The sequence below is a fragment of the Daldinia decipiens genome, assembly GCF_022478715.1.
Source record: "Daldinia decipiens strain CBS 113046 unplaced genomic scaffold F4813scaffold_1, whole genome shotgun sequence".
In the NCBI taxonomy this organism is placed as follows: domain Eukaryota; kingdom Fungi; phylum Ascomycota; class Sordariomycetes; order Xylariales; family Hypoxylaceae; genus Daldinia; species Daldinia decipiens.
The window spans coordinates 591,231-607,071 of NW_026054544.1; the positions used below are offsets into that span (position 1 = coordinate 591,231).

Below are 15,841 nucleotides of genomic sequence, written 5' to 3' on the forward strand. Positions count from 1 at the left end.
TACTAACTCTTATACTAATTCCTCTGGTGTTGTTTATATACAGCTTCCTGTGACTTGATAATCACTTATGAAAGAGTGTTATATGCACGGTGTTTGCAGAAGAAGAGCTAAAGTATGCGCGACTTGCAGATATCTGCCTATCAGTAGGCTTCACTGACTATAGTATTGATCGATAAGTGTTACACTATGCGTCTTTGTTAAAGTCAGAGTTTATATGTTAAATTGTTAATGCAAGACACTATCGTATAAGTTTAGTTTGTCTCTTACATTTTGTAATGTTAACAGGTAACTAACCGCAGACATCAGTTACTACCTATCTCTGTTACTTGCATGTACCTAATGTATTCATCCGTCTGACCCTTGCCGAATCGGACCCACCTACGAAGCCCAGGCCTGCCAGGCAGCTAAAACGCCAAGAAAACCTTGGAAAGTGGGCATCGAAAAAAAAGAAAACTGCAGGCAAGGCAGGTAAGGCAGGTACATGAAATGATTACATAAGAACCCATCCCTCTGTTACGGTTTACAGTCTACCTCCACTACAGCTTTTAGAGCTCTAGAGACGGGAAGCATCTAATTTGCCTTGTTTCTAGCGCATTTCCAACTAGCAACCTGAGTCCCTCAAATCCCAACCAGTTAACCACCTGCAGTTAACCCTTGCGCTTTCTTGGGTTGCGGCATACATACCGATGCTATCAAGTTGCTGATAAGAATTTCTTTTCTCCATCATCTTTTCGGTATCCTGCATTTGTTACTATTGGAAACTTCATCTTGACAAGCAACCAGGCTATCGCCGAGCCAGGGAGGGGTCAGTCTTTTTTATTTTTTATTCTTTTACAGGTTCGCCTTTATTGTACCTACGCGTCTCATATACTGCCGAACTATACTGACGTGTCTCGGGAATACAGTCACGTCAAGCATCATGTCCGACACGAATCACGACGAGCGCGATGTCACCGGAGAGGACCCCATGGTCAACGAGGAGGGTAATGATGAAGTGCGCCTTCCCTTCCGACCTCAGTGTAGACAATTTCGTTGAAATGTTCAATACGAGATGGGGTATTTGTTAGATTTTATCGGCTAATGGGAAATGCTTGCGCATAGGAAGAGATTTCGGCAATGAAGAAACGCGTTGCCGAGATGGAGCAAGAGGCGGCTAAGCTCCGCGAGATGCATGCTGCACTAGAGGAGAGAGGACAAGAGGTCTCAGAGGACAGATCCGACGTTGATAGTCGAAGTATCTTCGTCGGGAATGTTGACTACTCTGTCTCTCCCGAGGAGATACAAGCTCATTTCCAGAGCTGTGGTTCCATTAACCGCGTCACTATCCTGCTGGACAAGTTTACTGGCCAACCTAAGGGGTAAGTAAGACCGAATTGGCTCTGCAAAGCTCTTCTATTCTAGTTTGCATGAGCTCACATATTTCTTGTATAGTTATGCGTACGTCGAGTTTACCGAACCGAGCCTCGTCGCCCAAGCGTTGGTGCTGAATGATAGTGTTCTCAAGGGACGTAACATCAAAGTTACTCCCAAGCGAACCAATATCCCGGGCCTTAGCCGTGGCCGTGGTGGCCGCGGCCGCGGCGGATTTGGCGGTTCGGGACGAGGCTATTACGGTGGAAGAGGTGGGTTTGCGCCACGAGGAGGCATCTACCGGGGTGGTTATCGGGGTCGAGCACGAGGCAATGGTTTTAATCCGTACTGAGCTTGGCTGGGCTCATCTTCTCAAGTCTTCCAGTCCCGGCCCCTGAGAGACGTTGAAGATCGCACAAGCGGAGAAGGGGGGGAAATTTATAATTGTTAACGCAAAGGAACATGGTTACCTACCTATAGCCTTGGGTTCTATAGGAATTGGCAGACGAATGTCGACTGGGTATGTGAGATGCATACAGGACTTTATTAGATCACCGACTTCGCAGGTATGGCGCAACGTTACCAGGTAGCGTACTTCATTATTCTTTTCTTCTTCTGCCTCCATGCCCAAAATCAGGGAAGCGTTTCCAGGCGAGACTCGGCCGTAGAAAAAGGATGAGCACGTGGAGCTTTTGTTACCTTGGCCTTGTTGCTTATTTGCCAGGCACGGTTATTGCAACTCGAAGACGTCAAGAGAGGATAGTATTCATAATACCTAGCCTAGGAGGTTGGTGGTCGAGGGAGGATGTGCGATTTGCCTATGGATTTAGTGAATTCCGAATTCCAAATTCCTCGACAAGGAAAGAAACGCAATCTAAAGATGCTTTTCCGAAATATGTATTTTCAAAGCGGAGGAGCCTTAATAGGGTATGAGGCTTAAATATTTCCGCCTACCCCCCTGATAACCTATGTAATTGCTAGTCATGACAGATTAAAGTGATGGTCGACATCAAAATATCAAAATAATACCTGTCGTCCATTTGCTATCATTTGTACCTGTCTACCTACCCTATAACCGTGACTAAGCGATCTAAGTTGACCTTGTCGTAGGTAGTATTTCATATCCGTCATGGTCACATGCAAGATGAAGAGACGAGACTCGAGTCAATCCTAGGCAAGTATTTTATGATTTATAATATTTCTCTGGCCCGGTGCCTTCCGGAGAATAAATACCTACATGGTGACATGATAGTGTACCAAGCACAGAAGAGACCGGGTAACGGCACGGTCTAGACCTATGAACTAGGAGAGCCAATAAGTCCTGTTCTCTTGACCGTATTGCCGTCTTATCCTGGGAGCTCCCGAGGCTTAGATGCTGGGGTATTTTGGAGGCCGCCGAATGGGAGAAGCTTCTATTATCAGCCCATCCGCGTGTTGATGTAAATCAAAGTTGAATGCATAGGTAGGTATGCATTCGAAAATATGCATTCGAAAATATGTAGGATTAAGGTGGGATTAAGTTTGAAGCTCCCGTGGAGGGAAGATATCTCTTTGTTATTAGGTAGTTTGCCCATTATGTATATATTAACCTAGATAACTATGGGGAAAAGGATAGTTAGTATATCTCGAGGTTGGTAATAATCCCATTTTAATGAAACACAAGGCACAGCTTAGGACGACGAGAGTTGCGAATAGGTAGGGGGTGATGTAAAAAGGGACATCTCAAACCAATTGGAGGTACGTGCACTAGTTACTTGAGTTACCGACGCTGTGATGATAGATACTTGGGTGGATTGGCAAATAGCACTCTAAAAAGATGTATTAGATATCTAAATGTACATGAAGATTTGCGCGCAGAAGGTTCAATGTTGCATGCATTATCCTGTTTCCTAGCGCTTGCACAGCCTCAGCTTAATAGATATGGCCGCTATTGGACCGGATCGATTCAGCGCTATTGTGTATTGCGAAGTACACTACATAACACCAGCTAGTTAGGTAGGTACGATTGTATTGTACCTAACAGGTACATGTATTAGGTATGTTAGGTACATATGTAGTAGTCATAATTGATCACTACGCCACTGCGGCACACTGCGGCCACTGCGGCCACTGCGGCCACTACGAAGGAACCTATCACTGCTACCCACTACGACCTGCCTTAACCTCATAACTTTCCACTTGCTTAGTGGCTATTACCATCAAGACTCCACGAGGCTCACATTTCCGCTACTTTATTCACCTAGAAACTCGGACGAGGCACAGGGAGGGCCAGAGCAGAAAACCAACCAACTTATCGAATTAAATCTTATCTGTATTATTCAATACACGTCCGCCGTTGACCGAATACGGACGGAACCCCTCCTTTGGAACGGGGACGCCCAGGTGGGATCCGGGATCTAAGAGGTCATGAGAGAGTGAGACGTTTGACTTCATTCCAAACCGTGAAGCAGCTATTAGTATGACCGCAACTCGTACTGAGCCAGGGCCTTCGGCGTGAGTTTGAAATGATCACGAACCTCTACATGGCCATATTATACAAGGTTATGGCCATGGTTTTTGACAAGTCGATCCGCTAACTTCGAGTTTTATTCCTACAGCCAACCGAATCTGCGAGTCACGAGTGCGTCTTCTACCAACTCCAACTCCATCACCATGCTTGGCGGCCCATAGATACTTACCTATCTCTTCTAGTCATCGCTGCCGACGGCCTGTACAAGCGAGATGTATTCCGTATGTTGATCACTTGTCGCAATCCGTATGGTCCAAGCTGTTAACCGATCCCTTGACATCCAGGTCTACCTGATCCTTTTGCCGTAGCTACCATCAATGGCGAGCAGACCAAGACCACGACCGTCTCCAAACGTACCCTCAATCCTTATTGGAACGAGAGTTTTGATTTGTACGCATCTACCTCCTATAAGCAAAAACTATCCATAAACTTACCAAATCTGTAGCCGAGCAACCGAGGATAGTATTTTAGCAGTGCAGGTCTTTGACCAGAAGAAGTTCAAGAAGAAGGACCAAGGTTTCTTGGGCGTTATTAATATCAGGATCGGGGATGCTATCGAGTTAGCAGACGGCGCCGATGGTATGTATGGGCATATTTATGTCTTAAAAAGCCACAAATTCCACTTGGTCCAGGCTGACATCGTTTATCAGACCAGATGCTTACACGGGACTTGAAAAAGTCTACGGATAACCTCGTCGTTCATGGAAAATTGATAATCAACCTATCTACAAATCTAACCACCCCTGCCCGCCCTACGCAGCAACCCTCATCAGCAAGCTCTAGTCGACCTTCCTTAGCCCCCCAGGCCTCTACTGTTAGCGCCAATAGTGCTTCTGAACGACCGACTTCTTCAGCATCAGGTCCAAACGGACTTGCGCCAGGTGCACAAATGGCCTTGCCGTTGAGGCCTAATGGCGCAAACCCGCCCGCGGTTAACGGCAACGGTGCACAAGCTCGGCCTGGAGCCCAGATGAGCCCATTTGAAGATGCTCAGGGTCGCTTACCCGCTGGCTGGGAGCGGCGCGAGGATAATCTGGGGAGAACTTACTACGTAGATCATAATACGCGGACCACGAGCTGGAACCGTCCAACCCAGTCCGGTACTTCCGCAGAGAATCGCGGCGAAAGAGAAGCGGCTACTCAGGTTGAACGTCAAAGGCATCAGAACAGAACCCTACCGGAAGATCGTACTGGTGCCAATTCCCCAACTCTTCAGCAGCAGCAGCAACAGCAGCAACAGCCTGTTTCCAGTAGCGGTTCTACGCATAGCCCCGGTCAAAGCACTTTGATGCATACCGGTGCTACCAGCCCTGGTACTGGCGAGCTTCCCCCTGGCTGGGAACAACGTTGGACGCCCGAAGGTCGGCCTTATTTTGTTGACCATAATACTAGGACTACCACATGGGTTGATCCTCGCCGCCAGCAATATATTAGAATGTATGGCGGCCAGAATAATTCTAACGGAACGATACAGCAGCAGCCCGTCTCACAACTCGGACCACTGCCTAGCGGGTGGGAAATGCGATTAACTAACACGGCTCGCGTTTACTTCGTGGATCATAATACTAAGACTACCACTTGGGACGATCCCCGACTACCATCATCCTTAGACCAAAATGTACCACAGTATAAGCGAGATTTCCGAAGAAAGTTGATTTACTTCCGTTCGCAGCCCGCCATGCGGATACTTTCAGGGCAATGTCACATGAAAGTACGACGGTCTCACATTTTCGAGGACTCTTTCGCGGAAATCTCACGACAGTCCGCAACTGATCTCAAGAAGCGCTTGATGATCAAGTTTGACGGCGAAGATGGGTTAGATTACGGTGGTCTCTCTAGAGAATTCTTTTTCTTATTATCGCATGAAATGTTTAACCCTTTCTACTGCCTTTTCGAGTATTCCGCCCACGATAACTACACCCTCCAGATTAACCCTCACTCCGGTATCAATCCCGAACATTTGAACTACTTTAAGTTCATTGGTCGCGTGGTTGGTCTGGCCATTTTCCACCGACGATTCCTCGACGCATTTTTTATTGGTGCCCTTTACAAAATGATGTTGGGCAAGTCGGTGGTTCTTGCTGATATGGAGGGTGTGGACGCGGATTTTCATCGGAGTTTGCAGTGGATGCTTGACAACGACATTTCTGGCGGTATACTCGAGCAGACTTTCTCTACCGAGGACGAGCGCTTTGGCGTTGTGACAGTGGAGGATCTTATCCCCGACGGCCGGAATATCGACGTTACTAATGACAACAAGAAAGAATACGTGGACCTTATGGTCAAATGGCGCATTGAGAAGCGTATTTCGGAGCAATTCCAGGCCTTCAAGGAAGGGTTTCACGAGCTCATTCCTCAAGACCTAATCAACGTCTTTGATGAGCGCGAGTTAGAGCTACTAATTGGTGGTATTGCCGATATCGATGTGGACGACTGGAAGAAGCACACCGATTACCGCGGCTACACGGAGAGCGACGAAGTCATCCAGTTTTTCTGGCAAACAGTACGGAGCTGGGATGGAGAGCAAAAGAGCAGACTGCTACAATTCACGACGGGTACTTCCCGAATCCCGGTCAACGGATTCAAGGATCTTCAGGGTAGCGATGGTCCGAGGAGGTTTACTATCGAGAAAGCAGGCGAAGTTGGCAACTTGCCGAAGGCACATACTTGGTACGTACTTGACAGATACGTTTGATGTTAGACATGCCGCTAACGATAATACAGCTTTAACCGCCTAGACCTACCCCCATATAAGTCATTGGAGGCGTTACAGAACAAGTTAACTACGGCGGTGGAGGAGACCATGGGCTTCGGACAGGAGTAAAAGGCTGTTCCAATGTTTCTTACTGCTGCTATTGCTGTATATAGAACGATTAATGGTGTTTCCTCACTACGACAGAGCCTGAATTACGGACGGATTTTTGCATCTCATTTATGTGTCTTGGTTCAGATCCCCTTCGTCCCGCCATTGCAACCTAGCTGTGGCTGTTAGGGAAGAGAGATGAAGGTTAATAGCACGTATTATCTTTTGACTTTCTCGTCGAGGGTGTGTACACATTCCCGCTATCCGGGAGATGAAATCAAATAGGGAACTCGGAGCGGGTTTAACATTCGTTTTTCTGAACTTCATATATCGCATCACATCACATCATATCACATTGCACGGGTATGGATATTGATATGTTATCACAAAACGCAGTAACAACTGGACTGAATCATGATGTAAGGGCAATGAACTTGTTGGCCAAATGTAATGAGTGCCCAGGCAACTAAGTTGGTAAATCGAAAAGGGGGCTGGTGTTAACTCCGTTTATCAAAATCGACTTTCATACAGACAACCATTCTTCATCCGCTTTGCCCTCGCCTCGTCCGGCTACTTGTTTCCCTCGTACGTAAATGGCCCAGACATCTACGTATATACATGCATACGTGCGTAACGATAGCAGCTGCATATATCCCATATACCTAATATATATATACATACCTAGATACATACACAAGTGCGGCAGAAAAGGCTACCGGTGTAACCATGCCACCAATCAAGAGTTTATTCAAGGAGAAGGGGAGGGTTAATTATGCCTATTATTGTTATTATTATTATTAATGACTAACAGGTACACTACATAACACAAATCAATAAGTTCGATCTGGGAGTTCGAACGGCATATTTAGGTAAGATATAGGCTGGTACGCTGGCAGGGTTGGTATAAACCGGCGAGTTCTCCTCGGGAGTTTACTCGTCGAATTTTAGTCCAATCAGCTCCTTCTTCTCTGCTTACGGTTTTTATGGATGGATGGATCACGGAATTGAACGTATATTACAAGTATCTGAGTTGGAGGTGCATACGTATAAATCTGAAGATCGCTCAAGCGTTAAAGGCTGGTCTGTTCAAATCTGCAATTCGATAGGCCATTTATAGAAGGCAGTGTATAGAAGGCAGTGTAGGCAGTACAATCATAGTGATCTTGATAAACACTTCACCGTATTGGAATACTATTCTCGTCACAAGGAAGAAAGGGTGATATCACCATTTACAAAGCACATCTACGTTTGATTGCGCAAGCTCTCAATATTCGATGGTGTCTTTATACAGTTTCGATATTATAGATACAGGAACCGCTGTCTATCAGCCTGTCTCGCAACCCTTCATAAAAAACAATTGTTGCTAACTAGCTTGCGCGCTGTGGAGGATAGGTGTATCAAAACCGTCAGTGCCTCCTCACACTGAGTGCCCTCTAACCTCTACTAATTTCAAATTGACCTATCAACCCGACGCCGCCGTGCTTCCGTGTTAACGCTGATCGAATCAACTTCGTAACCTAATAGACATGTTCCGCGTGAACCCCCAGAAGACTGGCTCCTCGGCACAAATCTTAAATTGAAAAAATTTCGAAATGCAATCGTAATAAAAGGTGTATAGTAAGTGATCATAAACGAATTCGGTATAGTCCAACGTTAAAAGAAAGTCGTTCAGCATGTCTTCTTGACTGCCAACTGACTAGTCCGCGCAAAGATTACGTGAAGCAAATCCCGATTAGGAACTTCATACACTATCTTCGACCCCGTCTCTGGTGCTCATTCCCATTCCCCTTGATAGGGCTAACAAAGGTGACGTGCTTACTGTCATCCTTACGTAGGCGTACCGTCGTCCCAGACCCTGCGCCGGTAGAGCCGCGGTGGTGCCGAATAGAACGTGCACCGCTGTGGTCGTCTTCGATGTCAATTTCGTCGACATCCGATATGGACTGTGCCCCGATGCTATCATTTAGATCTGATTCCATCTCAGAGTCCGCTTCCGAGTCATCATACTCCCCATCGTCACTGACAAGAGACGGTGCGTTATTGCTGACGGCAGTATGAGGGCTCAAATCCACGTCTAACATGTCGTCATCTACAATCATCTCTGGCTCGGGAGCTGACATGACTCTGGGAGCTGGGGTTGGCACGGGGGTGGCATAGGGAATATGCGAAAGGTGGCCTTTGCTACTAGGTGGTCGAGCTGTAGCAATGGCGGGTGACATCGTGGCCCTCACCGGGACCCGTACAAGGGATGGGGCCTGATGTGCAGCGCCATTTTCAGCGCCATTACCGCCAGCGTCAGCCTCGTCCAACTCATCATCGGGGGAAAAGTACTGGTCGAGGTCGATCTTGGCCTTAGCCTCACTGACCAACTCGCTCAGATTGCCATTAAATCCTCTGCTTTGAAGTAAGCGAGAGAGATGTGGAGAATCAGCTGAAGGTAAGAAATTTGGTTGCTGTGTAGCTACCGCTGGTGCGCTCTGAGAACTCTTGAAGGCGCCGGGAATCGACGAAACGCCATGTAGTTGGCCCCGGCTGTACATCTCTAACGATTCCTGGATACGACACACAACAGAGAAACAGGCCTCAGACTCGGACATAGCATTCTCCCGCACAAATGGATGGACAAGACCGGACGAAGGTGTACTCTGGACGACTGGTTTCTCTTCTCCTACAGTACCACTAGGCTCAGTAACCTCGATGGGATGGCCGCAGTGTACCGCAGCTTCCTCGTGGCTCTTGAAGTCCCTCTTGTGCGCTATTCGACAGTGGTTAATAAACCCCTGCGTACTTGAAAAGTTCTCGCGATGGCAATCAATGCAGACAAGTTTTACGGTCTTCCCATCAGATCGCTTCAGGACGCAAGGTCCGTTCTTATCCTTGGGAGGTGGATAACCATTTGACAGAGCTTGGAGCTTCTGACCTGCCGTACCCCTTACTGGCCGACCTCTCCCCTGGGATGCACCTAACTCAGCATAGCTATTTCTCGTCGATCTACCGTCTATCGAATTCCTGAATCTTGAATTCTCGGCTTGCACATGGGCCTCAGGCTGGATGCCGTCGAACTTAGGATCGGGTATGAGCCACTTGGCATAGTGTCGCGCGTACGGACCCTCAGTGACGCCGAAGGGAGGTGCCCACTGAGGCAGCTTCTCGCCCAACTTCGGCTGCAAGGCTGCACCTGACCCATTCATTATATTCACCATGTGTTCCGGCGTGGGAACGTTCTGTGGATACGGAATTAGATGGCACCTTCGCAGCTGCTCCAAAGCCACCTGGCATTTGGCAAGTTCTTGATTAATCAAGCGTAACTCGTCGTGCTTGAGTAATATCTCGAGACTAAACTGTTGTTCGATAGCATCTCTAGCGCGATTCATGTCGGGCCTATTCAATACGGGCTGCGATGCATGCCCTCTCCCCTCCTCTACCGACGACAAAGCCACCTTCTTGTGCGCCCTGAGGCAATCATAATCATCATCATCAGTCCTCGTCCGCTTGAGCGCGGGTGAAGAAGCAGGGAGTTGCGACGCTATCGCGACGTTGCTCTGCTTGCGCCGCCTCGGGGTTGTAGGGATGTTTGTGGCGGCCGCAGTAGTAAGCGGCGACTCTGACACCCAAGGCTGCAGTGGTTTGCTGAAATCAAACATAGGCTGTTCAACTTGTAAAGTTTTGTCGCTTCCCCTCGAATCTGAACTCCAGAATCGGAACATGAGCATACCCGATAGGGAAGAGTGAAGTTTGGTGTTTTTGCGCTCAAAGAGCGTTGTTGCGCAGTTGATTGTTGTACGTGGTCGGGGCGCAGATAGAGCAGGCCCGGGCTGATATGTAGGTATGCAGCAATAAAGTTGTAAAAAAGGGGGTGGAAGGGGGGACCTATCGCCAGAGGTGCGACACCAAATGGGAAGGCAAGGCTGACGTAACAACGAATGGTTGCAGGGGGTGGGTACCTAATTCCTCCCTAGCGCGGCAGGTGGAAAGTGTGCAAATCGGGGGTCGGCTCAGCCGGCGGATGCGACCACCTCTTTTAGCCTGACGATGCACGCTATGTACTGAACGGTCCTAGTCCTAGTCCTAGGCTAAGCAGCAAGCTAAGCAGTAAAGCAGGCAATCACTAGTACCCAAGGCAGAGGAACAAGAACCAAGGAAGCCGCACGTATCAAATAGTAGAGACACGGGCTCCTGATGGGTCGACGATGCGCAAAAAAGGAGTAGGGCTATCGCTGATGTGGCCACGGTCAAACCCAACGAAACTTGGTCCGAGTCAGGTTCGTAATAGACGAGGAATGCGCGACGACAGGCCCAGTAACAAGAACAACGCAAATGGTTCGTAAAATGTTGGCGCGTAATTAATAGTATGTAGTATGTAAGGGCCGACTTTAATAAAGACTTTGCGACCAGGTGACAATAAAAACGTCCTTGAGGAAAAAAAGAACAAGATGCGAAAAAAGGACAATGAGCGCAGTAAAACAGTATCAAATAGAGATACTGTGGGGCGGTGCGTTGGTTATTAGAAGGCGCGTATGATGATCATCAAGGTGCGATTTATGATTTATGCGACCGAGACAACAAAAAATAATAGAATAAGGGCGAAGGGAATGAAGTAAAGTAAAGTAAAGTGGCGCGACCGACGGGGGGGGGGAAAGTATTAAATTCAGCAAAGGAACGCGTGAATAGAACAAAAATAAAAAGGCGGAAGAAAGCCGACTATCATTTGCTGCGAGTATCTTTTTTCGGATGTTGCGACAGGCGGATTTTCGCAGGAAAGGCAGGAAAGGCAGGCAAAAATGAAAGGTTGTAGGTTAAAATGTTGTAAGATTGTAAGGTTTCTTAGAGGGTGCGAGATGCAGAGACGCAAAGATGCAAAGATGCAAAGATACGAAAATGCGAAGGTGCAAGGAAGTACTGATTCCCTCGAGTTTGGGGTTTGGGGGGTGTCGTAGGTTACCTAACGCGTATCTTTGCTGTAGCTTCGACTGTTTAATGCTTGCTGCTAGGTTGCTGTGAGGGTGCTATGTGCTATGTGCTATGTGCTATGTACTATGTGCTTGCTATAAGGGTGAGGTGTGATATGTAGTTCCCTGTTGGGTTGGATGGGTGGCTACCTGCCTGGAGCTAGGGAGGTTAAGTGGTGAGTGGTGGTAAGTTAGGTACATACACGTTGTAAATTCACTTTGATTTTTGATTTGATTGCCCGACAGTCCGACGGATGGATTTGGGATTCTGGGATCCTGGGATTCTGGGCTTTTGACAAGGGGGTCAATCAAATTCGAGTTGCTCTGAATCGACAGGGATTATTCCATTTGTGTTTCCAAGACAAACGTACGTATCTCGAGGCGGTCTGTGCTGCACGGTAAAGGGGTGTTTGCATAATATTTACAGTATTATGCCCGCATTACCTATGTACATACATGTGTGCATGGTACATGTAGTTGTGTAGTGTAAATGTACCTAAGTACCTGCCTAGGCACCTACATGTAGGTAATTTGATATTCTCATTATCTCCGATTCAATTAACTAACTATACATACTTCATACCTAGGTAAATATTTCCCTTTTTTATGACTCACTTAAGGATGAGAGAGGGGTTACGGTGGCAAAGTCTCATACCCGGTATATTCCTACCTAAAAGTAGGGAAGAAATAGGCAGATATGGGATGCTTCTTTTAAAAGGGACAAGACAATCAAGTTCCAGTGAATGGAAACATGACTAGATGAAATTGATTCATGAAAGGCTATTACATGGCCGCTTTTAGTTGGTACGCAGGGCTGGCAGGTACCTTTGCATACATAAATAAGCATTGCATTAGGAACGCTAAATATTGTACAAGCGCACTAAGATATTGCATGATGCTTGTGCACGTGTACAAAAATCGCCCGGCTACTATGCTTGATTCAGACTAGCGGTTTCCTCCGGACACCTACCTACATGTAGGTACCTACCTAACCCAAAAAATCGCTCACAACATTAGTACTAGGCTTATATAACTATTTTATAATCAAGAAATTTCAACAGCCCGATCCCATAGCTCAGTCGGTTAGAGCGTCGTACTAATACAACTACGATGTAGTTCTATCTCTAGTAATGCGAAGGCCGGCGGTTCGAGCCCGCCTGGGATCATGCCTTTTTGCCCTTTTGCCCTTTTTTTCCTTTTATTATTATCATTACTTCTAGTATATTCTGATAAATTCCCAATTTGTATATAAATATAAAAAGCTAGAGAGCATTGTTATGTTTGATCTTACTTAGTCATACTACTATAAGTTTGGAGTGAGATTTTTCAAACTGGCTTCCCCCCTTTTTTTTCTGCTAGTTTTTTTATTGTTATGTTACTTTTATTACAACCATCCATCCATCATTCTATTTTAGATAGTTTTAATATCATAGCATATAGAAGAACACTCCAATCTTAAGTACCATTTCTTTTTCAAGTTCTAATAGCCATCGGCTAAGCCGCATTATTGATCCTAAACTCGCTTTCAAGCCTTAGGGGCGCTTTTGTGCTCTTGTGAACCCCAACTTGCTAATGACCTAACTATTACAAGTAGTCTTAGCTTAACTTACTGGGTAGCCGGGCGGTTAATTCTATATCGATTACTTTAATTTTAATAGTAAATACGGTGATGGACTCGGTGTGGTAGGTTCGTGATATACCTATCTATTAATAACTACCTAAAGTAACCTCCTAATATGAAGCTTAAATGTTAGAATGCATCGAAACTCTTTTCATCTTAGCTGTAAAGAGTTTCTAGACCTAGTAAACTCCTAACAGTCCTAGTGATAATACTTTAACGTGAATCGGATGGTGCGCCAGTCGTCGTGCTACAGTGTTTGTACAAGCTAAAAGTAATCCAAAAACCCGGCGTCTTGATATTAACCTATTTCGCATATATCCTTTAGCTTCTTAGTAATTTCTAGCGAATAATCACCTGTTTCTCATCATATCTTTACTTGGGACCAGCATAAATAGAAAATAATAGGGGTGTTAAGCAAAATCCATTATACTAGAATCATATAATAATGACAATAGATTGCAAGCCGAGACGAATGAAAACTATATATGTGAGTTTATATATCTTGCTGATTTAACTGGGCCTGAATTAATTGAAGATGAAATATCAGCTGTGGTAGAATATAAGATTAAAATGTAAATATAGCTTGAGAGTGAGCCCGTGTCAAATCTAAAAGTGTAATTGTTAAAATATAGCCAATAGTTTAAACACTTAGATTATTTAGGTAACTTTGCTAAGTAGAAGAAAATCATTAGGATCATGATACTTCGGAACATTTTAAAGATGTTAGTGTAGCCCGGCTAAGCATGTCCATAAGAAATCTTTAATCAAACGTAATATAAAACGGGGCTTGATGATGCCGTTAGATTTGAAGAATCCCCCCTATTATAATCTTAGCTGATACAATTTTCGATTCGAAAAAGGCTCGATAACAATATCCACTCTCCCTATTACGCCCTTGTAGGATTATTGGTGTTCGACTTGAAAAAATCCCCTAAATATACAACATAATCTATTAAGTAAAGTCATTGTCAAGATATAATAAGGCCACACTGAGCAACTGATGGTATTAGGTCTGTTTATAATATAAGGAGTATATCTTGTCACGAGGTGGGACTAAACAGGGGGGAAACAACTTCGTTGTTCCGCGAGGAACTCTAATCTACCCATGAGAGCCTGTGTCTATAATACATACTGAACATGTCCTTTGTTCTAGATGTCTCATCTAGAATCCTGACATATCTCCCCTTATTATAAGATGGGGCATGGGTTAATACAGCCACTGACTACACTACAAGCCAAGCCATTAACTTTAACTCTATGCAGCATAGTCTCTAGCAGTTATATGCAAACCGTAGCATCCTCAACATAGCGCTACATTAGTACTATACCTGTGATTTTATTTTACACGGAAAGGTGACCGGCATGTCAACGACTCAGTTACTCATGGTCTTTTACATGATTTAACTGTATGGCTTGGAACTGATATTGCAACTCTGGATGAAGAGTGACAAACAGGACTAGACCTGTGGGTGTTTCTAAGGTATCTCTGATACTAAATAGAGTAACTGGTAAACATATCAAGTATAATAAAACTGCCCCTGACGAGCCCGAGATAGGATTGAGAAGTGTTAACTATCACTAGTTAGTAAATGTATATGTACAAGAATGGCATTTACTGATTCGAAGTTTGCGAATTAAGAGAAAATAAAAGCGCGAAAGAAAAAAAGGAAAAAAAGAACCCCCTCTTTTCAAAATAAAAATAAAAATAAAGACAAAGACTCGAGTAGTAGGAGTATAAGTAAAAAGCTATAGACAAGTGATAAGAGGGACAAAAAGGCAACCCAATACCTAGGAGTAGGCTGAAGTAGCAAAAGTAATGGTCCCAGGCGGGCTCGAACCGCCGGCCTTCGCATGGACGAGGATATAACCAATGATGATACTGGTGATATTAGTACGACGCTCTAACCGACTGAGCTATGGGACCGGTCTGTGATTGGTGGGAGTCGTCGGGCTAACGTGCGTATATGATGCTGTTTGCTTTTGCTGGATCCAGAGCGAAAAGTCTTCTGCCTCATCCGTCAACGCCAACATGTACTAGTCAGCTTTAGCGGCTTTAAATACCGCACACCTCTTGAGCACTTGAGCACCTAAGTACTTGAGATAGGTATGTATGTAATATAGAATAACGTAGTATGAATAAATATTTCGACTCGATAAAATAAAGAGTTCAAAATAAAAATCATAGTCATAAAAAGAGCCGTGTTTTATGCAAATACATATAATATACCTAACCTGGACACTTATGAAGTTGCATAAGAGAGACTTGAACTCAGGCTAAAAGCGGCGTGGTTCACAAGTACCTAAGCATGGAAGTATGTATTAATAGATAACATACATGACTACCTAAGGTAGTTACATGTAGTATACATATGCGTTTGGTTCGCTGAAACATGGCAGGCTGTAACTGGACACCATTGGTTAGTGACCGGAGGTTTTAGTAGTACCTATGCATTACTGTAACATGAAATACATCATATTGTTGAGATTGAAACATTTCTTCTTAAGGCCAAGAGAAACGAACTTAGACGAGCTGTTGAGGAGTACGAATTGAATAGGTACCCAACCCATATTACATTACAAATAACTATTTTCATGATATGTACACCAAT

At 45.2% G+C, this 15,841-nt stretch overlaps 3 protein-coding genes and 2 non-coding genes across 5 annotated transcripts; 3 read left to right on the forward strand and 2 right to left on the reverse strand.

The window, feature by feature from the left end:
- The first annotated feature begins 548 nt into the window (after positions 1-548).
- F4813DRAFT_7885 (uncharacterized protein) lies at positions 549-1,864 on the forward strand. Its single transcript, XM_049248897.1, has 3 exons — positions 549-994; positions 1,102-1,358; positions 1,432-1,864. The coding sequence occupies exons 1-3, from the start codon at positions 920-922 to the stop codon at positions 1,700-1,702; spliced, it is 603 nt and encodes a 200-aa protein (XP_049104670.1). The 5' UTR covers positions 549-919; the 3' UTR covers positions 1,703-1,864.
- Positions 1,865-3,664: 1,800 nt separating this feature from the next.
- On the forward strand, positions 3,665-6,737 carry F4813DRAFT_7903 (HECT-domain-containing protein). The gene is made up of 7 exons (XM_049248899.1): positions 3,665-3,843; positions 3,948-3,970; positions 4,042-4,080; positions 4,144-4,249; positions 4,305-4,438; positions 4,510-6,529; positions 6,584-6,737. Exons 1-7 carry the CDS (start codon positions 3,809-3,811, stop codon positions 6,681-6,683), a joined length of 2,457 nt encoding a protein of 818 aa, XP_049104671.1. The 5' UTR covers positions 3,665-3,808; the 3' UTR covers positions 6,684-6,737.
- Positions 6,738-8,410: 1,673 nt separating this feature from the next.
- On the reverse strand, positions 8,411-10,369 carry F4813DRAFT_378248 (uncharacterized protein; the record flags this gene model as incomplete). Its single annotated transcript, XM_049245320.1, has 1 exon — positions 8,411-10,369. One exon carries the CDS (start codon positions 10,367-10,369, stop codon positions 8,411-8,413), a length of 1,959 nt encoding a protein of 652 aa, XP_049104672.1.
- A 2,306-nt stretch (positions 10,370-12,675) lies between these two features.
- Positions 12,676-12,777, forward strand: F4813DRAFT_t1. The gene has a single exon. It is a non-coding gene; the product is annotated as a tRNA-Ile (tRNA).
- Positions 12,778-15,049: 2,272 nt separating this feature from the next.
- On the reverse strand, positions 15,050-15,156 carry F4813DRAFT_t8. Its single transcript has one exon. It is a non-coding gene; the product is annotated as a tRNA-Ile (tRNA).
- Positions 15,157-15,841: the final 685 nt, after the last annotated feature.

Coding starts and splice junctions, on each gene's coding strand:
- F4813DRAFT_7885 (XM_049248897.1), top strand. CDS start 920: ATGTCCGACACGAATCACGACGAGCGCGATGTCACCGGAGAGGACCCC. Junction 995..1,101: donor ACGAGGAGGGTAATGATGAA/GTGCGCCTTCCC, acceptor GCTTGCGCATAG/GAAGAGATTTCGGCAATGAA. Junction 1,359..1,431: donor TTTACTGGCCAACCTAAGGG/GTAAGTAAGACC, acceptor TTTCTTGTATAG/TTATGCGTACGTCGAGTTTA.
- F4813DRAFT_7903 (XM_049248899.1), top strand. CDS start 3,809: ATGACCGCAACTCGTACTGAGCCAGGGCCTTCGGC. Junction 4,081..4,143: donor GTACAAGCGAGATGTATTCC/GTATGTTGATCA, acceptor CTTGACATCCAG/GTCTACCTGATCCTTTTGCC. Junction 6,530..6,583: donor TTGCCGAAGGCACATACTTG/GTACGTACTTGA, acceptor ACGATAATACAG/CTTTAACCGCCTAGACCTAC.